Source organism: Martes martes, assembly GCF_963455335.1.
Source record: "Martes martes genome assembly, chromosome: 11".
In the NCBI taxonomy this organism is placed as follows: domain Eukaryota; kingdom Metazoa; phylum Chordata; class Mammalia; order Carnivora; family Mustelidae; genus Martes; species Martes martes.
Window position 1 is genome coordinate 23,091,490 of NC_137899.1, and position 18,437 is coordinate 23,109,926.

Genomic DNA, 18,437 nt, shown 5'->3' on the forward strand with positions numbered 1-18,437 from the left:
ATTGAGCAAGCTATGAAGATAGGTGAAAAAGAGTATTCCAGGTAAAGAGATTTACGTAAGACTACATAACTGGAACATACTTTGTGTATTCAAAGAATACCAAGGAGGCCATTGTGTCTGGAATAGTTCAAGTACGGGGGAGAGTAGTAATGTTGAGAATCAAATGAAGAGTGCGAGGATAGAAGCATGCGGGCTAGTGTTACGGGTTGAATTGTTTTGTCCAAGAATTCATATGTTGAAGTTCTAACCCCTTGTACCTCGGAATGACCCTATTTGGAAATGGGGTCATTGCAGTTCTAATTAATTAAGTTGGAGTTGTACTAGAGTAGTTTGGACCCCTAACTTAATATGACTGGTGTCCTTATAAAAAGAGGAAATTTGGGTATAGATATGCACAAAGGGAAGATACCACATAAAGATTGGAGTTGTGCTGCCACAAGCACCTTTGGAGGAAGCATGGCCCTGCCAACACCTTGATCTTGGACTTACAGTTTCTAGAACTGTGAGATAATAATTCATTTCCGTAGTTTAAGTCACCCTGCTTGTGGTACTTTTTTATGGGAGCTGTAGGAAACTAGTAAAACTAGTTATGAGGCATTTATTATAATTTAGGCAAAACATCATGTTGGCTTATGCCAGGGTGGTAGCAGTAGATGTGGTAAGAAGTGGTCTCAGTATATTTTGGCAGAATTTCTGATAGATTGACTATAAAGGAGGAGAGAAAGAGCAAAGTTAAGGGCGACTCAGAAGTTTTTTGTGCACTTGAGAGGATGGAGTTGTCATTATCTTAGTGGAGAAAACTACAGCGGGAGGTCTTGGGTAGGGAAGGAGAGCTCAGGAGTTTGGTTCAGGGCACGTTAAACCCAAGTACAGAAGTTCAGTTGGCACTTGGAGACTACAGTCTTAGGTCAAGAGGGGCCCATTGTGGAGATAGGATTTCAGACTATAGAGGTAGTAGTTCTTAAAGCTATGAGACCATTAGGTCACCAGGAGAGTGAGTGAGTTAGAAGAGATGTGAGTCCAAGTGCCTAAGCCTTGTGGCAGTTTCTTAGTTATGGGATGAGGAGATGAGGAAGAATGAATGAAGACAGAGAAGAAATCGATGATGTATAAAGAAAATTTGAGTAAGTGCAGTGTCTTGGAAATCTTGCTACCCTGCCCCTTTTTTGGTCCTTTGACTAGGGAGAGCAGGGTTTTGTTGGGGCTTTTTTGATTTATGCTCATTAGCCTTTCTATGTTGCTGATTTCTTCAGACCCACATGTGTGCTATATGAGGCAAAAAGACAGCTGAGGCAATATGCCCTCTGAAGTGAGTTGTCATTCCTCTGCTTTTAAGGTCCCTAGCTGGTCTGTCTTCTCTCTACCTTTCAGAGCCTTGTTTGTTTTATATATAATATTCAAGGTTCTTAGTTTTACTTAGCAGAAGGAATAGGAAAAAATATGTCTACTCCCATCTTCGGAGGTAGAAGTCTAATTTCTTTTAAAACTCAAGTGCATAAGTGTATTCTTATACAGCTACTATTTTTTTTTTTTTTAAGATTTTATTTATTTATTTATTTATTTGAGAGAAAGCATGAGAGGGGAGAAGGTCAGAGGGAGAAGCAGACTCCCCATGGAGCTGGGAGCCTGATGCAGGACTCGATCCCAGGACTTCGGGATCATGACTTGAGGCAAAGGCAGTTGCTTAACCAACTGAGCCACCCTGGCACCCCTTCAGCTACTCTTAGTACAGTTCCGCACCATTACCTTGATTTATGCCAAGGCAACTCTTACCCACTATTCCTTGCACCATCATTGCAAATATCAACATGGTGAAAAGGGCAAAAAATGTGTTAGTATTATTATGAAAATAGTTTTGACTTTGCCAACCTTTTGAAAGGATATCAGGGACATCCTTCCCACCCCAGGGGGCCACAGACCATACCTCAAAAACCAGTGTTCTAAGTAATAAATTTATGCTTTCGGTGAGATAAGGTAGGAAACAAGATCACTGGTGGAGAGGAATTTAAGGAATTAAGAGTTCATATCAGAAGGGGGACATTAATGTGGATTTTGAAATATCCAAAAATATTGGAGTTATAATAGGGAAGTGCTAGTAAGAAACTAATATTTAAAGAATAAGGAGGAATGACCTCAGTATATATGGGTGACAACAGGGAGAGTTTCAAAGCTGAATGTCTTTAGGTAGGAGGGAAAATCAATATTCTATGAATAGCCTTGATGAATAACTAGAGCCCTACTCATTTTTCAGATCTGTTGGATAGAAGTTAGGTATTCAGTAAGTACTTGTTAGTTGGCTAAACATTAAACATTAAGTGTGAGAAAGTTTGCAGGTATTTAGTGTGGGACGTTTTTTAGAGTACATCTATAGGCAGGTCAGCTATGTAATATATATGAATTGGTAAGCCTCAATACTTAATTACAGAAAGGTAGCTGAGAATGTTTTCTAGTCGGTAAATCAGCTTGCAAATTAAGTCTATTAGAATGCCTTTGTGTAAATTATTAAGATAAATGTTTGAATCTGAATTAAATTTTTTACTTCTCTGAATGTTATCTGATAATTGCTTTTGAAGAAGGATCATTTATTAGAATATCATAAAATCATTAATTATAGTGGGTTAACTAAATTAAATTAGAAGAGTGAATCATTAATTTATTGCTTCAGCTTTGTTTTTTGCATTAAAATGGGCATAAAATGGGCCAATTATTTTAATTAATCTGTGTCCTGGATTAAAGAGTTACTTAAATGGAGATTGATGGGGGAAATTGCATAATTGCATAGTGGAGAAAGTAATTTATATCTTTTTAGCAGTAAATAATTTTAGCTTTATTTTGTCTAATTAGGAGTGAAATATCTTAAGCTGATTACTCTCATAGATTGTTTCAGTCTGTCTATTAATCAATAAAACATAAAACAATTTGGACTACTTAGGGAAACAATATCATATTCTTTGCATTTTAATTTTATTCCTAATTTAAATGATTATAGTTTACAATAAGATTTATTAATAAAGTGTGAATGTTAAAAAAAAACCAACCCAGCTTTTTAAATTTCAGTTCTGGGAAGAAAATGTGCAAGATGAACCTAGAACATTTTGCCATAATAGAAAGCTAGGGAACTATCAACTACAACTTGGGTCATTTCAAAAACATACAGAAGCTCATGTTTTGGAAGAATTAATATTGTTAAGATGTCCATAGTACCCAAAGCCATCTATATCCCTATCAAAATTCCAATGAAATTTTTCACAGAAATAGAGAAAACAATCCTAAAATTTGTATGGAATCACAAAAGTCGGAACAGCCGAAGCAATGTTGAGACAGAAGAAAAACAGCTTGAGGCATTATACTTCCTGATTTCAAACTATAGTGCAAAGCTATAGTAAAACAGTATGGTACTGGCATAAAAGTAGATGCATAAACCAATGGAACAAAATTGAGAGCACAGAAATAAATCTTCCCATATGCATATGGTCAACTAATATTTGGTAAGGAAACCAAGAATGCTCAGTGGGGAAAGGATAGTGTCTTCAAATAAATGGTGATGGGAAAACTGGATAGCCATGTGCAAAAGAGTGAAGTTAGACCCTTATTTTACACGACTCATAAAAATTAACTTGAAATGGATTAAAGAATTAACTGAAACCATAAAAACTCCTAGAAGAAAACATAGGGAAAATGTTATTTGACATTGGTCTTGGCAACAGGTTTTTATTATTTATTCATTTATTTATTTTAAAGATTTATTTGAGAGATTGTGTGTGTGTGTACGCATGGAGGGGGAGGGGGCCGAGAAAGAGAATCTCAAGCACACTCCCAACTTGCATGGAGGCCAGCATGGAGCTCGATCTCTTGACCCTGAGATCATGACCTGAGCCTATATCAAGAGTCAGACACTTAACTGCCTGAAACACCCAGGTACCCCAGCAATGGTTTTTTAAATATGACACCAAAAAGCACAACCACAAAAGCAGAAATTAAAATAAGTGGGACTACTTTGAACTAAAAACTTCTGCACAGCAAAAGAAACAGTCACCCACATGAAAAGGCAGTCTACACAATGGAAGAAGATAGTTGCAGTCATCTACTGAACACGAGGTTAAATCCAAAATATATAAAGAACTCATGCAACTCAATAGCAAAAAAAAAAAATCTGGTTAGAAAATGGTCAGAGGACCTGCATAGACATTTCTCCAAAGAAGACATGCAAATGGCCATGTACATGAAAAGGTACTCAACATCACTAATCATCAAGGTAATGCAAACCAAAACCATGAGATACACCTCACACCTATTAGAATGACTATCATCCAAAAGACAAGTATTGGCAAGGATATGGAGAAAAGGTAACCCTTGTGCATAGTGGTATAGCCACTATGAGAAAAACAGTGTGGAGGTTCCTTAAAACATTAAAAATAGAAATACCATGTGATTCAGCAGTCTCACTTCTGGATACATACAAAGGAGATGAAATTAGGATGTCAAAGAGCTGTCTGTGCTACCATATTCATTGCAGTTTTATTCACAATAGTTAAGACTGTGTGTGTGTGGTGGAATATTATTCAGCCATGAGAGGGAAATCCTGCTATTTGTGACAACATGGATGAACCTTGAGGACATTATGCTAAGTGAAAGAAATTAGGCAGAGACACTTAATCGTATGTGGAATATGAAAAGCCAAACTTAAAGAAACAAAGGAAAATTTTTGGTTACTAGAGGCTGTGGGATAAGGGAAGTGGAGAGATGTTGGTCAAAGAGTACAAGCTATTCTAATTATAAGATGAACAAGTTTTAGGGAATCTGTTGTACAACATAGTGGTTATAGTTACACTATATTGTGTTATATATACTTGAATGTTGCTAAGAGAGTAGAATAGATCTTAATAAATGTTCTTACCACAAAAAAGAAATGATGATTATATGAGGTGCTGGGGGTGTTAGCCAAAAGTATCATGGAAATCATTTTACAGTATGTAAGTGTATCAAATCAACAGTTGTGTGCCTTATACTTATGCAGTCTTATAAGTTAGTTACATCTCAAAGCTGAGGGGGGGTATAAAAAGGACCCAGCAACTAGTCTGAAGGGGCTTCCACTGGCCAAACATGGTATAGTTTGGTTATCCAAAAAAAAACAATCAGTTCAGTAGATGGAGGTACATTACATGTGTTAAAATCCATGAATTTATAATGATACTAAACAAGTATATAAAAAACACAAAACCTCAGTTTATTGGTTACTATGGGAGTTTCATTTACTAGGGCACAGCAGTAGGCTGAATAATGGCCCCTGAGGATATTAGGTCCGAGTTCCTGGAACCTGTAAATGACCGTTCATTTGGAAAGAGGGCCTTTGCAAATGTGATTAAGGGTCTAGAGATGGGTAGATTACCTGGTTTATCTGGGTGATCCCAAAACACAACCACAAATGTTTGTGTAGGAGAGAAGCAAAGAGAGGATTTGACTAAACCACACACACAGGAGGAGGCTAGGTGATGGAAGCAGAGGCAAGCAGAGAAGAGAAACTTAAAAGATACTTACCTTGAATTATCTAGTGGTACAGCCATAAGCCAAAGAGTACTGGCAGCCACCAGCAGCTGAAAGAGGCAGAAAGGGATGCCTGGGTGGCTCAGTTGGTTAAGAGACTGCCTTTGGCTTAGATTATGATCCTTGAGTCCCAGGATTGAGTCCTGTATTGGGCTCCCTGCTCAGCAGGAAGTCTGCTTCTTCCTCTGACCCTCCCCTGCCTTGTGTTCTCTCATTTGCTCTCAAATAAATAAATTAATTAAAATTTAAAAAAAAATTTAAAAAGCAGAGAATGGATTCTATCTTAGAGCTGCTGGAGGGAGTGTGGCCCTGCGGACACCTTGATTTTGGCTCCATGAAACTGATTTCAGACTTAGGACATCCAGAACTGTGATGAGACACATTTTTAGTCTCTTCTAAGCTACCAAGTTTGTGTGGTAATATTTTATAGCAACCACAGAAAACGAAAAGAGGCACAAACTTACCCTGAAAATTAGTAGATAAAAGGAAAGAATCAAGCATTTATCCCTTCTGTCCTGTGTGAACTTTATTTCTGAGTAACTAAATAATGAGACAAAGTTCTTTCTAGAAAAATGTCTTCCAACAAATGCAGAAGGGATCATAGAAAATTAAATTTTGCAATACCTAAGAAAGTTCTGGATGTAGACAATGATCGTCAATTGATGCAGAAATTATTTGGTGAAAGGCTGCTGGGGAACTTTTTGATGGATGGATCAGTCTGACAATACCTGAACTTATCAATCAATCTTAACATCACAGAGAGACAACCAATTGTTGTGTTCCTGCTGATGTGATTCGATAAGAAATACAGAGCACAATTTGTGAAGTATTCTTGACCAAAACTTGAACCTGAATCTGATCAAACCTCTAATTTATTGACTATTTTATAGGAAATATACTGGATATAAGAACATGTTAAATGATACTAAAGAGGTACAGTCAGCCAATTCAGGATTTGGGAAATTCTATACTATGGATGACTGGTTTTCAGCAAATACATAACAAAAAAGGAAGGGTCAGGGAAAATACTGTAATTTAAAATTGACTAGAAGATAGACCAAATACAGTAAGATTCAACATATGAACCTTTTTGGATCCTGAATTAAATAAATGAACTCTTAAGGAGACATTTTTGGGACAAGTGGGGAAATTTGAATTTGGTATAATAACCATGTAATAATGACGTTAAGAAATATTGTTAAATTTTTTAGGCATGATAATGATACTGTGATTATGTTTTTTTTTTTTTTTAATGGGTCTTCATCTCTTAGAGTTGCATACTGACATATTTACAGATGGAGTGGTATGTCCGGGATTTGCTTTAATATAATCCAGCGAGATAGTGGAGGGGAAAAGTGGAGGTGTTCAGAAGAAACAAGTTTGACCATATGCTAATGTTTGTTGGGGTTGGATGAAATATATGTGTGGGAGTTACTGATCTCCCTGTTTTTGTGTATATTTTAAAATTTCAATAACAAAAAGTAAAAATAAGGGTTAGGTTATGAAGACCTTGATTTTATTGTTATGGACTAGTGGATGACCTCTTGAAGCCACCCTTTTTTTTTTAACCTTTTTTTTTTTTATCAAGACTTCAAACACAGAAAAATGTACTCCAATGAACTCATCACCCTGCTTCAGTTATTCTTAACATGGTCAAACTTGTGTCATCTTTACCTTGTATACTGTTCTCTGCATCATATTATATTATCCATAATAACATTCATACATTCTCTCTACATATCTATATACCTCATATATATGTTATCCATGAATATGTATGCTGTATCTGTATAGATTTGTAGTATATATAGTATATATACTGTATATCTGTGAAAGAGAATTATCTTTTAAAATAACGTATAGAGAAGTATCTTTTAAAATAACATAATACCAGTGGTTTTATAACTGTATAAAAATTTAATTTTTCTTTCATCAAATGGAATAAAAAAATGCATCCAGTTATTTTTCTTGTATACCTAGTAAGATATCCTTAGAGCATTGATAGAATACCTAGAAAAGAAACCTTTTTAATGTAGTTGTGATTTTCTATTTAGAAATTTCGGTTAAAATACATTGTAAGTAATCTTTTTTTAAAATTTTTAATTTTTTAAAAAAGATTTTATTTATTTATTTGACCGATGGAGATCACAAGTAGGCAGAGAAGCAGGCAGAGAGAGAGGAGGAAGCAGGCTTCCTGCTGAGCAAAGAGCCTGATGTGGGGCTTGATCCCAGGACCCTGGGATCATGACCTGAGCCGAAGGCAGAGGTTTAACCTACTGAGCCACCCAGGCGCCCCAGTGATTTACTAATTTGACCTGTTTGAAATGTCTTCTACAAAATAAATACCAGTTAAAAATTAATTCACAGATTACAATTTTTCTTTTTAACATGGAAAATGCAAGCCTTGAATTGTGCATTATATAATGTTAATATTTCATACAAAGCTTTGTAAATTGATTTTGACACTTTTTTTTTATAAGGTTCTAGATAAAGCAGAATATCTAAGAGATATGGAAGCAAATCTTTTGCCTGGGTTTCTTAGGTTACAAGAATTGGTAAGTAATGTATGAGAGTCTTTTCACCCTATGACATAATCAAGAGATTGTCAAATTTTATCATTTTGTCAATCAGGAGAGAAATGAATCTTAACATTTTAATTTGTATTTCTGTATTATGAATGTTGCTGAGCATTTTTTCCAAAGTAAAAGCAGTTTGTGACTTGATAACATTTATTCTTTATTTTAGCTTTTTATTTCTAATTGTGAAGTGAGTAATCCTGCTTTCTTTTAAAGGTTTTAGGTGTTTGCTGGAGTAAATGGTGGGGGCCTAAACTTCAGACTTTCTGAAGAATTTTTAAATTTTCTTTTCAGTAATCTAGAAGAAGAATGGTATGTCCATTCTGGGTCTCTGGAGTTCTGCCTCATGGCCAGTCAGTGTCAAAACTGACTTTGTATTTCAATTTATAATTGTGTTGGCACTGAATAGTGTTAATACTACTCTGATTGCCATGGACTAATGAGAAAAGAGTAGGGATGGATTTAATATGCATATGTGTCAGGTCAAAGCCAAACAATAGTAATATCGCAAATCAGGGTTTTGCAGAAGTTTGAATAAAGATAACTGGAGAGAGAATTCATTGTTCACCAATACCAATTGGTATAGGAATGCTAAACTCAAAAGAACTGTGGCTATTTCCTATTTGTACCGTAATCACAAGTGAGCAAATACTTAGTTTGATCAAAACAGTATTATTAATCATATTCAGTTACTGTTAATTCAAATTTTATTGATCGTATAGTTTTGTATTTAACTTATAGGCTTACTTTTGTTTTTGTTTTATAATCCTATAAGTACTTTGAGCATAATTTATACCTACCTAGTTTTATGTCTGTGTTAAATATTAAGTAACATTATAATGAAAATGAATATTTGGAGAGACAGTGCTTACAGCATTTCCACCTTTGAAAAATTAAACATTTACTGAACATATTATTGAAATTTGAGAAACTTTTAGAAGTTCAGAGAGGCTTTCCAAGTGCTGTTGAAATCATTGTGTGCCTAAGGTCAATTCCTAAAATTCACTTTTAGTAATAGTATTGGGGTGAGCTGTGAGAGTACAGGAGGAAAGACAATTTTAGCTCTTGGTAGCCATCTTGGAAATTTCCTCACATAGTCTTTGCTATTCTTGGCATTTTACCACTGAGACCGGGAACCCATCTTCTTTGAGTAGATGCTTCCTTCTTCATTTCTTTTTTCGTTTTCTCTCTCTCTTTTTTTAGATTTATTCATTTTAGAGAGAGAGAGCATGCACTGCACGTGTGCATGCTCATGAGTGGGGGGGGGGCAAAGGGAGAGAATCTTTAAGCAGACTCCCTGCTGAGCATGGAGCTGGGTGCTGGGCTCTGTCTCAGGACTCATGAGATCTTGACCTGAGACAGAACCAAGAGTCAGATGCTTAACCGACTGAGCCACCCAGACATCCCTCTTGTTTTGTTTTCTTGTGTTGCATTTGTGTTTTTTTGTGCATACCTTCATCCACTGTCCCGATTGCTCTAGGATTCCCTGTCTGGTGTCAGAGTGCATTCTTGCTGTCCTCTTGCTCTTCCACTATAGCTTACCTCACTTTTTCCCCCTCATGCCTAGTAATGGTGATCATGCGTCCCTTCATAGTAGTTAGGCTTTTCACTTTTTTTTAGTTGTGATTATGGAAACTGAAGAAAATGGAAAGATTCATAGTAATCTCAACTCTACCAGAAAAGAGAATTGTTTTGATTTTAAATTGCTTGATTTTAAAAAATGTGTTTCATTTAGGAGAAATCTAATAAAGGCATTTCATGGGGGTTTTTTTTGGTTGGTTTTTTTTTTTTTTTTTTTTTTTTTAAGATTTTGCTTATTTGAGGAGTGCCTGGGTGGCTCAGTCATTAAGTGTCTGCCTTTGGCTCGGGTCATGATCCGAGGGTCTTGGGATTGAGCCCCACAACGGGCTCCCTGCTCAGCAGGAAACCTGCTTCTCCCTTTCCCACTCCCCTTGCTGTGTTCCCTCTCTCGCTGTGTCTCTCTTTATGTCAAATAAATAAATAAAATCTTTAAAAAAAAGATTTAGTTATTTGAGGGAGAGAGAGTGTGTGCTCCTGTGTGCACAAGTTAGGGGAGGGATAGAGGGACAGAGAGAAGCAGGCTCTCCACTGAGTGGGGAGCCCAACATGGGGCGGGGCTCAGGGCTTGATCCCAGGACCCTGAGATTATGACCTGAGCTGAAGTAAGATGCTTAACTGGCTGAGCCACCCGGGCACCCCAGCATTTCATGTTTTTTATAGTAAATATTTATTTGATTAAAATGAAGTTTAAGTTATGATAAGTATCATTGTATATTGAAGGTGAGATCAGATAAGAACATTACAAACTTAAAATTCTTTCAGATAAATATCTTCTCTTTTTTTATACCTGTTTTTGAATTGAGTTTATCAAATGCTTATAAATGATCAATGCTGTATGATCAAGATTTTATTTTTTTAAGTTAATTTTTTTATTAACATATAATGTATTATTTGCTTCAGGGGTACAGGTCTGTGAAGCATCAGTCTTATGCAATTCACAGCACTGACCATAGCACATACCCTCCCCAATGTCCATAACCCAGTCACCCTGTCCATTCCCCTCACTCCCCAGCAACCCTCAGTTTGTTTCTTGAGTTTAAGAGTCTCTTATGGTTTGTCTCCCTTCTGATCCCATCTTGTTTCATTTTTCTCTCCCTACCTCCATGATCCCCTGCCCTGCCTCTCAAATTCCTCATACCAGATAGATTGTATGGTAATTGTCTTTCTCTAATTGACTTATATCCCTTAGCATAATACCCTCTAGTTCCATCCACAACATTGCAAATGGCAAGATTTCTTTTTTTTTTTGATGACTGCACAGTATTTCATTACACACACACACACACACACACACACACACACACACACACCATCTTCTTTATCTATTCATCTGTCTAGGCTCTTTCCATAGTTTGGCTATTGTGGACATTGTTGCTATAAACAAGGGTGCACGTGCCCCTTCAGATCACTACGTTTGTATCTTTAGGGTAAATACCCAGTAGTATGATTGCTGGGTCATAAGGTAGCTCTATTTTTAACTTTTTGAGGAACCTCCATGCTGTTTTCCAAAGTGGCTGCTCGAGCTTGGGTTCCCCCCAGAGTGTAGGAGGGTTCCCCTATCTCCGCATCCTCGCCAACATCTGTTTTTTCCTGACTGGCTAATTTTAGCCATTCTGATTGGTGTAAGGTGGTATCTCACTGTGATTTGTATTTGTATTTTCCTAATGCTGAGTGATGTTGAGCACTTTTTCATGTATCTGTTGGTTGGCCTTTTGGATGTCTTCTTTGCAGAACTGTCTGTTCATGTCTTCTGCCCATTTCTTGATTGGATTATTTGTTCTTTGGTTGTTGAGTTTGATAAGTTCAAGATTGTATTTAGAACATACTTTTTAAAAATCCCTATAGAAATAAATTCAAGGAGACAAAAAGCATTTGAAAGTAAAACTCTTCCTCTTTTTCATAAAGAAGCTAGATTTTTGTGGAATTATTAATATATTGAACTCAGCTGTCTTTGTTAGCCAAAGAATGTTTTTTTAAGTAATGAAAATTGAAACATAAGATTATATATAAGTTAGGAATTAATAAATAGTAAATCACCATCAAAATGTAGTGTAATTTACATGTTTGGATCCTAAGAATAGCTACAGAACAAAACAGCTGTCATGTCTGTTCTGTCACCTTGGGAGATGTAAAAAAAATGTGGGTATGTGTTGTGGTGAGTGCTGTATACTGTGTAAGACTGATGAATCACAGACCTGTACCCTTAAAGCAAATAATACATTATATGTTAATAATAAAAAAATGGGGAAAAATTAAAATCTGTGTTGAAAATGCAGAGGTGTGTCTACAGACAAATTTGAATTGGCATCGTAAGGCAAATGCAGCCGCTCTGTAGGACAGTATACATGTTGAGCTTGTTTTCTGAAGTGTTCATTTTGGTATACTGATAATACTTTCCAAATATACTTCAAAAGATGACTGTTAACTTTACAGTGGTGTTTTGTGTGTGTATTTAACCTTTTTAATGTATACTCAACATGTTGAATAGTTGGTGTGAAAATAGCCTTTAAAAAAGTTTCCTAATATTTTATGGTTATAAGTACAGCATATCTATTTTTCTTATTTCCTCTCTGGGTTCCTGTAGCTATTTTAGTGGTGAGAGATGTACATTTTTTTGTTAATTGATTGAAAGCTAATGATTTCTTTGAAAATTCCCATAAAAGGATCTTGTCTTAATTATTAAGCAAATGTGTTTCTTAATTTCTGTAAAATAAACTGTCTAACTGTCCTAGCATTCATGGATAACCAAAATGTCAGTGAACCTAAAAGTTTTATGGAAATTCTAAGTAATTATGTATGAAAATTTGCAAGTGGATGAGCTCCTTGATTAGGTTTTATAAATAAGGCTTATTAATATGCAAATAACTTGTTATATGTAACTTTGCTGGGTTTATTTGAATGAAAAATTCAAATGGAATTGTTGCTCTGATTAAGATTTTCAAATGCAAAGTTACTTTTATTTCTCTTTCTTTTACAGACTGACAGAAATGTGACTGTTCTGTTTCTCAGTGAAATTGTTTGGGAAAAGTTTCGTCCAAATACTGGGTGCTTTGAGCCATTTGTCTTGTATTTCCCTGATTATAGCATAGGTAAATTTTAAAACTTCATTTTGACAAGTGCTATTCACTAAAATAATTTTTGTTGTTTGAAAGATTAAGCTGCCAATCTCAAAATGTTATGTACCTGCAGTTACAGAGGTTTTATTTTGGAACTATGAGGGGTTATTCTCATATAGTTACTAAAATTTTTTGAATGAATATTCTTCACATATTTGTGCTAATGGTGTCATATTTTTTAGTGAGTATAGTAAGATGTATATATTGTGACGTTGACATCCATACAAGTAAGAGCCAGACTGGGTTGGCAATGCACATTTAAATTGTATGGAAATTTTTATTTACCATTTATTTGGGTTATGTATCTTTTAACTTTGTAAATCTCATTTATTTATTTTTTTTAAGATTTTTTATTTATTTGACAGACAGAGATCACAAGTAGGCAGAGAGGCAGGCAGAGAGAGAGGAAGGGAAGCAGGCTCCCTGCTGAGCAGAGAGCCAGATGAGGGGCTCCATTCCAGGACCCTGGGATCATGACCTGAGCCGAAGGCAGAGGCTTTAACCCACTGAGCCACCCAGGCGCCCCTCATTTTATTTTTCATTAGTGTTCATCTTATAGTACCAATTATTAGGCCTTGTGTTTCTTATTTCTTTTTGGTTTGATTTTAATCTTAAATTTCATAGATCTTGATTATTTTTGTCTTTGGAAGAACACTGGAGCCTTTTGTGTTGCTGAATATTGTGTTGTCACTATACAAATATGATGCTTCTGATTCAAAGTTTATAAGTGTGAAGCCTAAAGTGGTTAGCAGGCTATGAAAAAATGCATTCCTTGACCTTGGCTTCATTAACACTATCCCTCTGAACTAATCAGCTGTAAACATTCATTGTTAAGATAAACACATTTTTGCCTATTTACATGGGAAGAGCAATCAAATGACACCTTGCCTTAGCTAATTAACTGAAATAGAAGAAAGGTACCCAAAATAGATGAAGGGAGCCCTTATTTTCAATAGCTTCTCTTCCATGAAAATTGCAAAATAGGAAGAAGAGAAAAGGGTAGGAAGAAAAGGAATAAATCAAAGGATCTCATTAAAAAAATTCCTTTGTACCTTTGTCATCACTGTTTAGAGTTAACTTTTTTCATGACCCATTTAGGGTTTAAGTACTGAAAAACTATTTAGAATTTAAGGAAATTATTTTTTTTAAAAGCTGATTTTCTATATCTTAGTGGCAGTACAGTATGATATAATTGTAGAATTTGATTTAAAATTTTAGAAAGTAAAGATCCAAAGCATCGTAGATGGAGAAAATTTGGGGACATATTTAAATAATAAAAGTGATCTTGCCAGTTTCAGAGATTATAGACTACTAGGTTTTTGAAAAGTGTATAATAATGGAGCCACGTTTAATCTGATGATTTAATTCAGGGCCTTCTACATACCAAGATTTTTTAAAAAAGCAAAACACCATAATCCCATAGAAAGGCATTCAGAAAGGAAATATTAATTGATAAACCAAATTGTAGTTAGGTAAGCATGGAACCAGAGTAAAGGGATAATCTTAGTGGCTATGTCATCCAATCATAACTTGATACACATACCATCTATAAGAATATGGTATTTCATGTTCAGGATGCCCTCTCTCAGCAGTGACCACTAGGGACCCAGTTTGGAATTTTTGTTTCTGATCTCTACCACATGCAGACTACTCATCTTTTGGTAAAGCATTTTTTTCTTTAACCCTGTTGGATTTACAATGTACTTCATCAGCTTTTTGGTTTGGTTTAGTTACTGTATCATTCAGGAAAAGTTATGCTCCAATAAATAATCTAAAAACCTCAGTGACTTACAGTTTCCTGTCTCACAACCTTTGTGCTGTATTTGTCCCGTGTTTTACGTTTATTATAAACCACATATTTTTAAAAAAGATTTTATTTGAGAGAGAAAGGGGGTGGCAAAAGGAGAGGGAGGGACTCTCAAGCAGACTATGTGCCGAGCACAGAGCCCAATTTAGGGTTTGAACTCGCGGCCCTGAGATCACGACCTGAGCTGAAATGAAGAGTTGTACACTTAACTGACTGAGCCACCCAGGTGCCCCTGTTATAAACCCATATGAAATTATTATTTGGATTTTTTTATTTTTTAATAAAAAAATCTTTTATTGTTTATCTGGCTTGAGCTTCTTGGATGTATGGATTGTATAGTTTTAGCAACTTTGGAAAATTTTCAGCCCTTATTTCTTCAAATATTTTATCTTTGTTTCCTGTGCCCCTTTTCCTGGGACTTCATTACCTGTTATGTTAGACCATATGATATTGTCTCATTGAATCTGTTTACTTATTTAAATTTTATATCTTTCTTCTCTGTGTGTTATCAGGGTTAGTTCTTTCTGTCTTTAAGTTCACTGACTTTTTTTTTTTTCTTTGTCTAACCTGCCGTTAATCCCATCCAGTGGAATTTATCATTACAGATCCTACTATGCTTTTGTTTTCCCTAGTAGTTTTGACCTTATGAGTATGTTTATAATAGTTGTTTTAATGTCCTTGTCTATTGATTTCCATGACCTCTTTCATTTTGTATTTGTTTCTATTGACTAACTTTATCTATTATGGTATTCATTATCCTACTTTGTGCATTTAGTAATTTTTGATTGAATAATAGATACTCTGTTTTTTGTTGTATGTTGGACATTTTTCTAGGAAGCACTTAAATTTCTTGAAGATTTATCTGACTCTTTCAGGGCTATTTACATGGACTCCAAAGCTAAGTTGGACTTTGTGTTTTTTATTTTAGTGGTTGTGATATAAAAGATGCAGATCTAGTAACAGCCTGCCATACAGAATCTGTTCAGGATAATATTCCAGGCATGTGCTTGGGCTTTGAAATGTGCTAGGTTTTGTTTTTTTCATTCATCAGCCCTCTCAAAAAGAGCCCTTGATATATAACTATATATAAGTTTCTCTTAATATATATCCAGTGATAGGCCATATGTATTGTTCAGTCTTGCTATATCTATATCTAACTGTGAGGAATGAGAGAGTGGTAGAGTCAAGAGCTGATGGTAAATGGCATAGTATCCATGGTGAAAATAACTCACCTCTTAATGGGAGTCTTAGACAAAAGGAAATTGACTTGATCAGAACATCCTCTAAGAGTTTTTGCTTGGAAGTATTGCAAAAATCCTGAACCTGTGAAACTGGTCAAAGAACTCCTAATGGAGGAGTCTAAAGAGACCATTGCACGAGGGAGCCAGACATTGCAGTAAGGAATGAATGACTCATTGATTTCATGTCATTGATTTTTGAATACTGGATGATTGTTTCTCTTTTAATTTTAACTGTGCTTCTACAGTATGATATTTCCAGCAGGATAAAATAAAGTTTAGGATTCTAAACCTGTGATATTATATGAAGAGTTTAAGGTAGAAGAGAAATACAGTAAAGATAACCAAAGCTTAGGAAGAAAACATGATTTATAAAAAGGGAAATGATGAAGTAAAGATGACGATTTTCATAAAAACTTAAGAATTCTTTTTATTTTTCAGAAAATGAAGAGCATTTTCCAGTTTGGTGGTCATTTATGTCTTACCCCTGCTCGCTTTTTCTAGTTTACTTATTAGGCAGAAAAATTAATAGGATATATATGCTTTTCCATCCTTGATACTGATTTTGCCTGTAGAGGTTCTTGAGTTTTTATTTAGATGTCATTGTTTAATATTTGTCTTAAGCAATTTTTAGTAATGTTTTTAGAACATTAGATTTGTAATTTTTTTACTTCAGTTTCAAAAGTTGTGTTACTTTTCTAATCTTGTAACAGGTTTCTTATTCCTTAATAATTGCCGGGCCTGTATATTTATTGTTTTATACCCTTGTTATAAACTCCTAGAAGATATAACTTCTGGGGTGTTGGGTTAATCCTTAAGTTCATGTGTGTCTTTTGAACAGGGAACCTTCAAAAGATCCTGTCACATGATCATCCTCCAGAGTATTCAGCTGATTTCTATGCTGCTTACATTAATATTCTTCTTGGAGTTTTCTACACTGTCTGCCGAGATTTGAAAGAGCTTAGACATCTGGTGAGTGAGCTTTTTACTTTTAAATAAAAAAAAAAGGGGCGCCTGGGTGGCTCAGTGGGTTAAGCCTCTGCCTTCGGCTCAGGTCATAATCTCAGGGTCCTGGGATTGAGCCCTGCATCAGGCTATCTGCTCAGCAGGGAGCCTGCATCTCCTTCTCTCTCTGCCTGCTGCTCTGCCTACTTATGATCTCTCTCTCTGTCAAATAAATAAATAAAATCTTAAAAAGTAATAAATAAATTAATTTTAAAAAGAAAAGAAATAATAAATAAATTAAAAACATCTTTAATATTTTTCCATATAGAAATGGTGTGAGAATTTATTCTAGAAATTTGGATATGGCCTTTTGAGGCTAACATAAGTATGTGGTAGTCTGTTCCTTAGTACAAACTTCAGTCTGACCAGAAAACCTTCATTCATTTTTAGTTATGTCTTCTCACTCTCCCTTAGGAGTGTTTTTGTTTCCTTCTTTCTCTTTTTCTAATTGCAGAAAATGTAAAACTTCATTAAAATCAAAGTGAAGAGAAATAGAAGGTATAAAAGCTTAATAAATAATTTTATGTTTTTTAATTTTTTGTAACATTTCTCTCAGGTTTTGTGTATGTAGCAATAGGAGTCTGGCATCCAGATGAACTTAAGAATAGTCAGGATAGTCAGAAGCCTTAATTACAGGTCTTTCATGAGCCACTCACCTTTAGTTATCTTTATATAAAGGATTACTTTTAATATTTATGTAAATGATTACTTAAAACATTATTTGAAAGAGTAGTAAAGCTATTTACATTTCACTAAAGAAATCATTTACTTTAATTTTTCTTTGATCTGTTTTTTAATCGAATGTGAAGGGAAGGAGGCAAGAGTGTCTGGTTTCCCTTTTAGAAACCTTCCATTTATACTAAGATTTTGTCTACATGTAAGAAAGTGGTAATATATCTAAGGCTGGAAAACAGTTACCTTTTTTTGTTTTTTGTTTTTTTTAAGATTTTATTCAATTATTTGAGAGAGAACATGAGCAGGGGGAGGGGCAAGCAGGCTACCCAGGACCCTGGGATCATGACCTGAGCTGAAGGCAGATGCTTAACCGACTGAGCCACCCAGGTGCCCCTGGAAAACAGTTTGTTTAAAAGGAACAGATTCTATAGATTTTAGCACATTTTCTTTGTTTTACACTTTTCTTCAAGGGATTCAGTATGTGTTTGAATGTGTGTTTGAGACAGAATGTAGAAGAAGGTGACCATTTAAAATTGTGTTAACATTTAGTATGTTTTTCTAAGTTTTAGATTTTAGGCTTCTTCTGATTTAGATGTAGATAGCAACTATCTTCTGAGTAGGGAAAAAACAAGAGACAAGCTATTTTAGTTCAGGCTTGTCACTGACATCTCTCTAGCAATTGAATGTCTTGAATCTCTGGTGCCCAAAGGAAATGACAACAGAGGGGCTTACAGAGAGGAGAGGGGTCAGTACACGGTCCCTGCATGAGGTAAAGTCAGGGGGAACACATCTCGCCTAGGAAGTAACCTGCAGTTGCCACAACTTATCACTGATGTCCTTGAATCCTGTGGGAATCTGTGCCTGCAGCCATTTCAAAGTAGATCATAAAGTGTAA

The 18,437-nt window shown here is 35.3% G+C and overlaps 1 protein-coding gene across 1 annotated transcript in view; it reads left to right on the plus strand.

The window, feature by feature from the left end:
* Positions 1-18,437, plus strand: part of ORC5 (origin recognition complex subunit 5) — an 87,309-nt gene that overhangs the window by 6,158 nt on the left and 62,714 nt on the right. Inside the window, exons 4-6 of the mRNA XM_080818809.1 lie at positions 8,025-8,099; positions 12,679-12,790; positions 16,704-16,834. Coding sequence (XP_080674935.1) covers positions 8,025-8,099; positions 12,679-12,790; positions 16,704-16,834 — 318 coding nt within the window. The remainder of the gene's footprint in view (positions 1-8,024; positions 8,100-12,678; positions 12,791-16,703; positions 16,835-18,437) is intronic.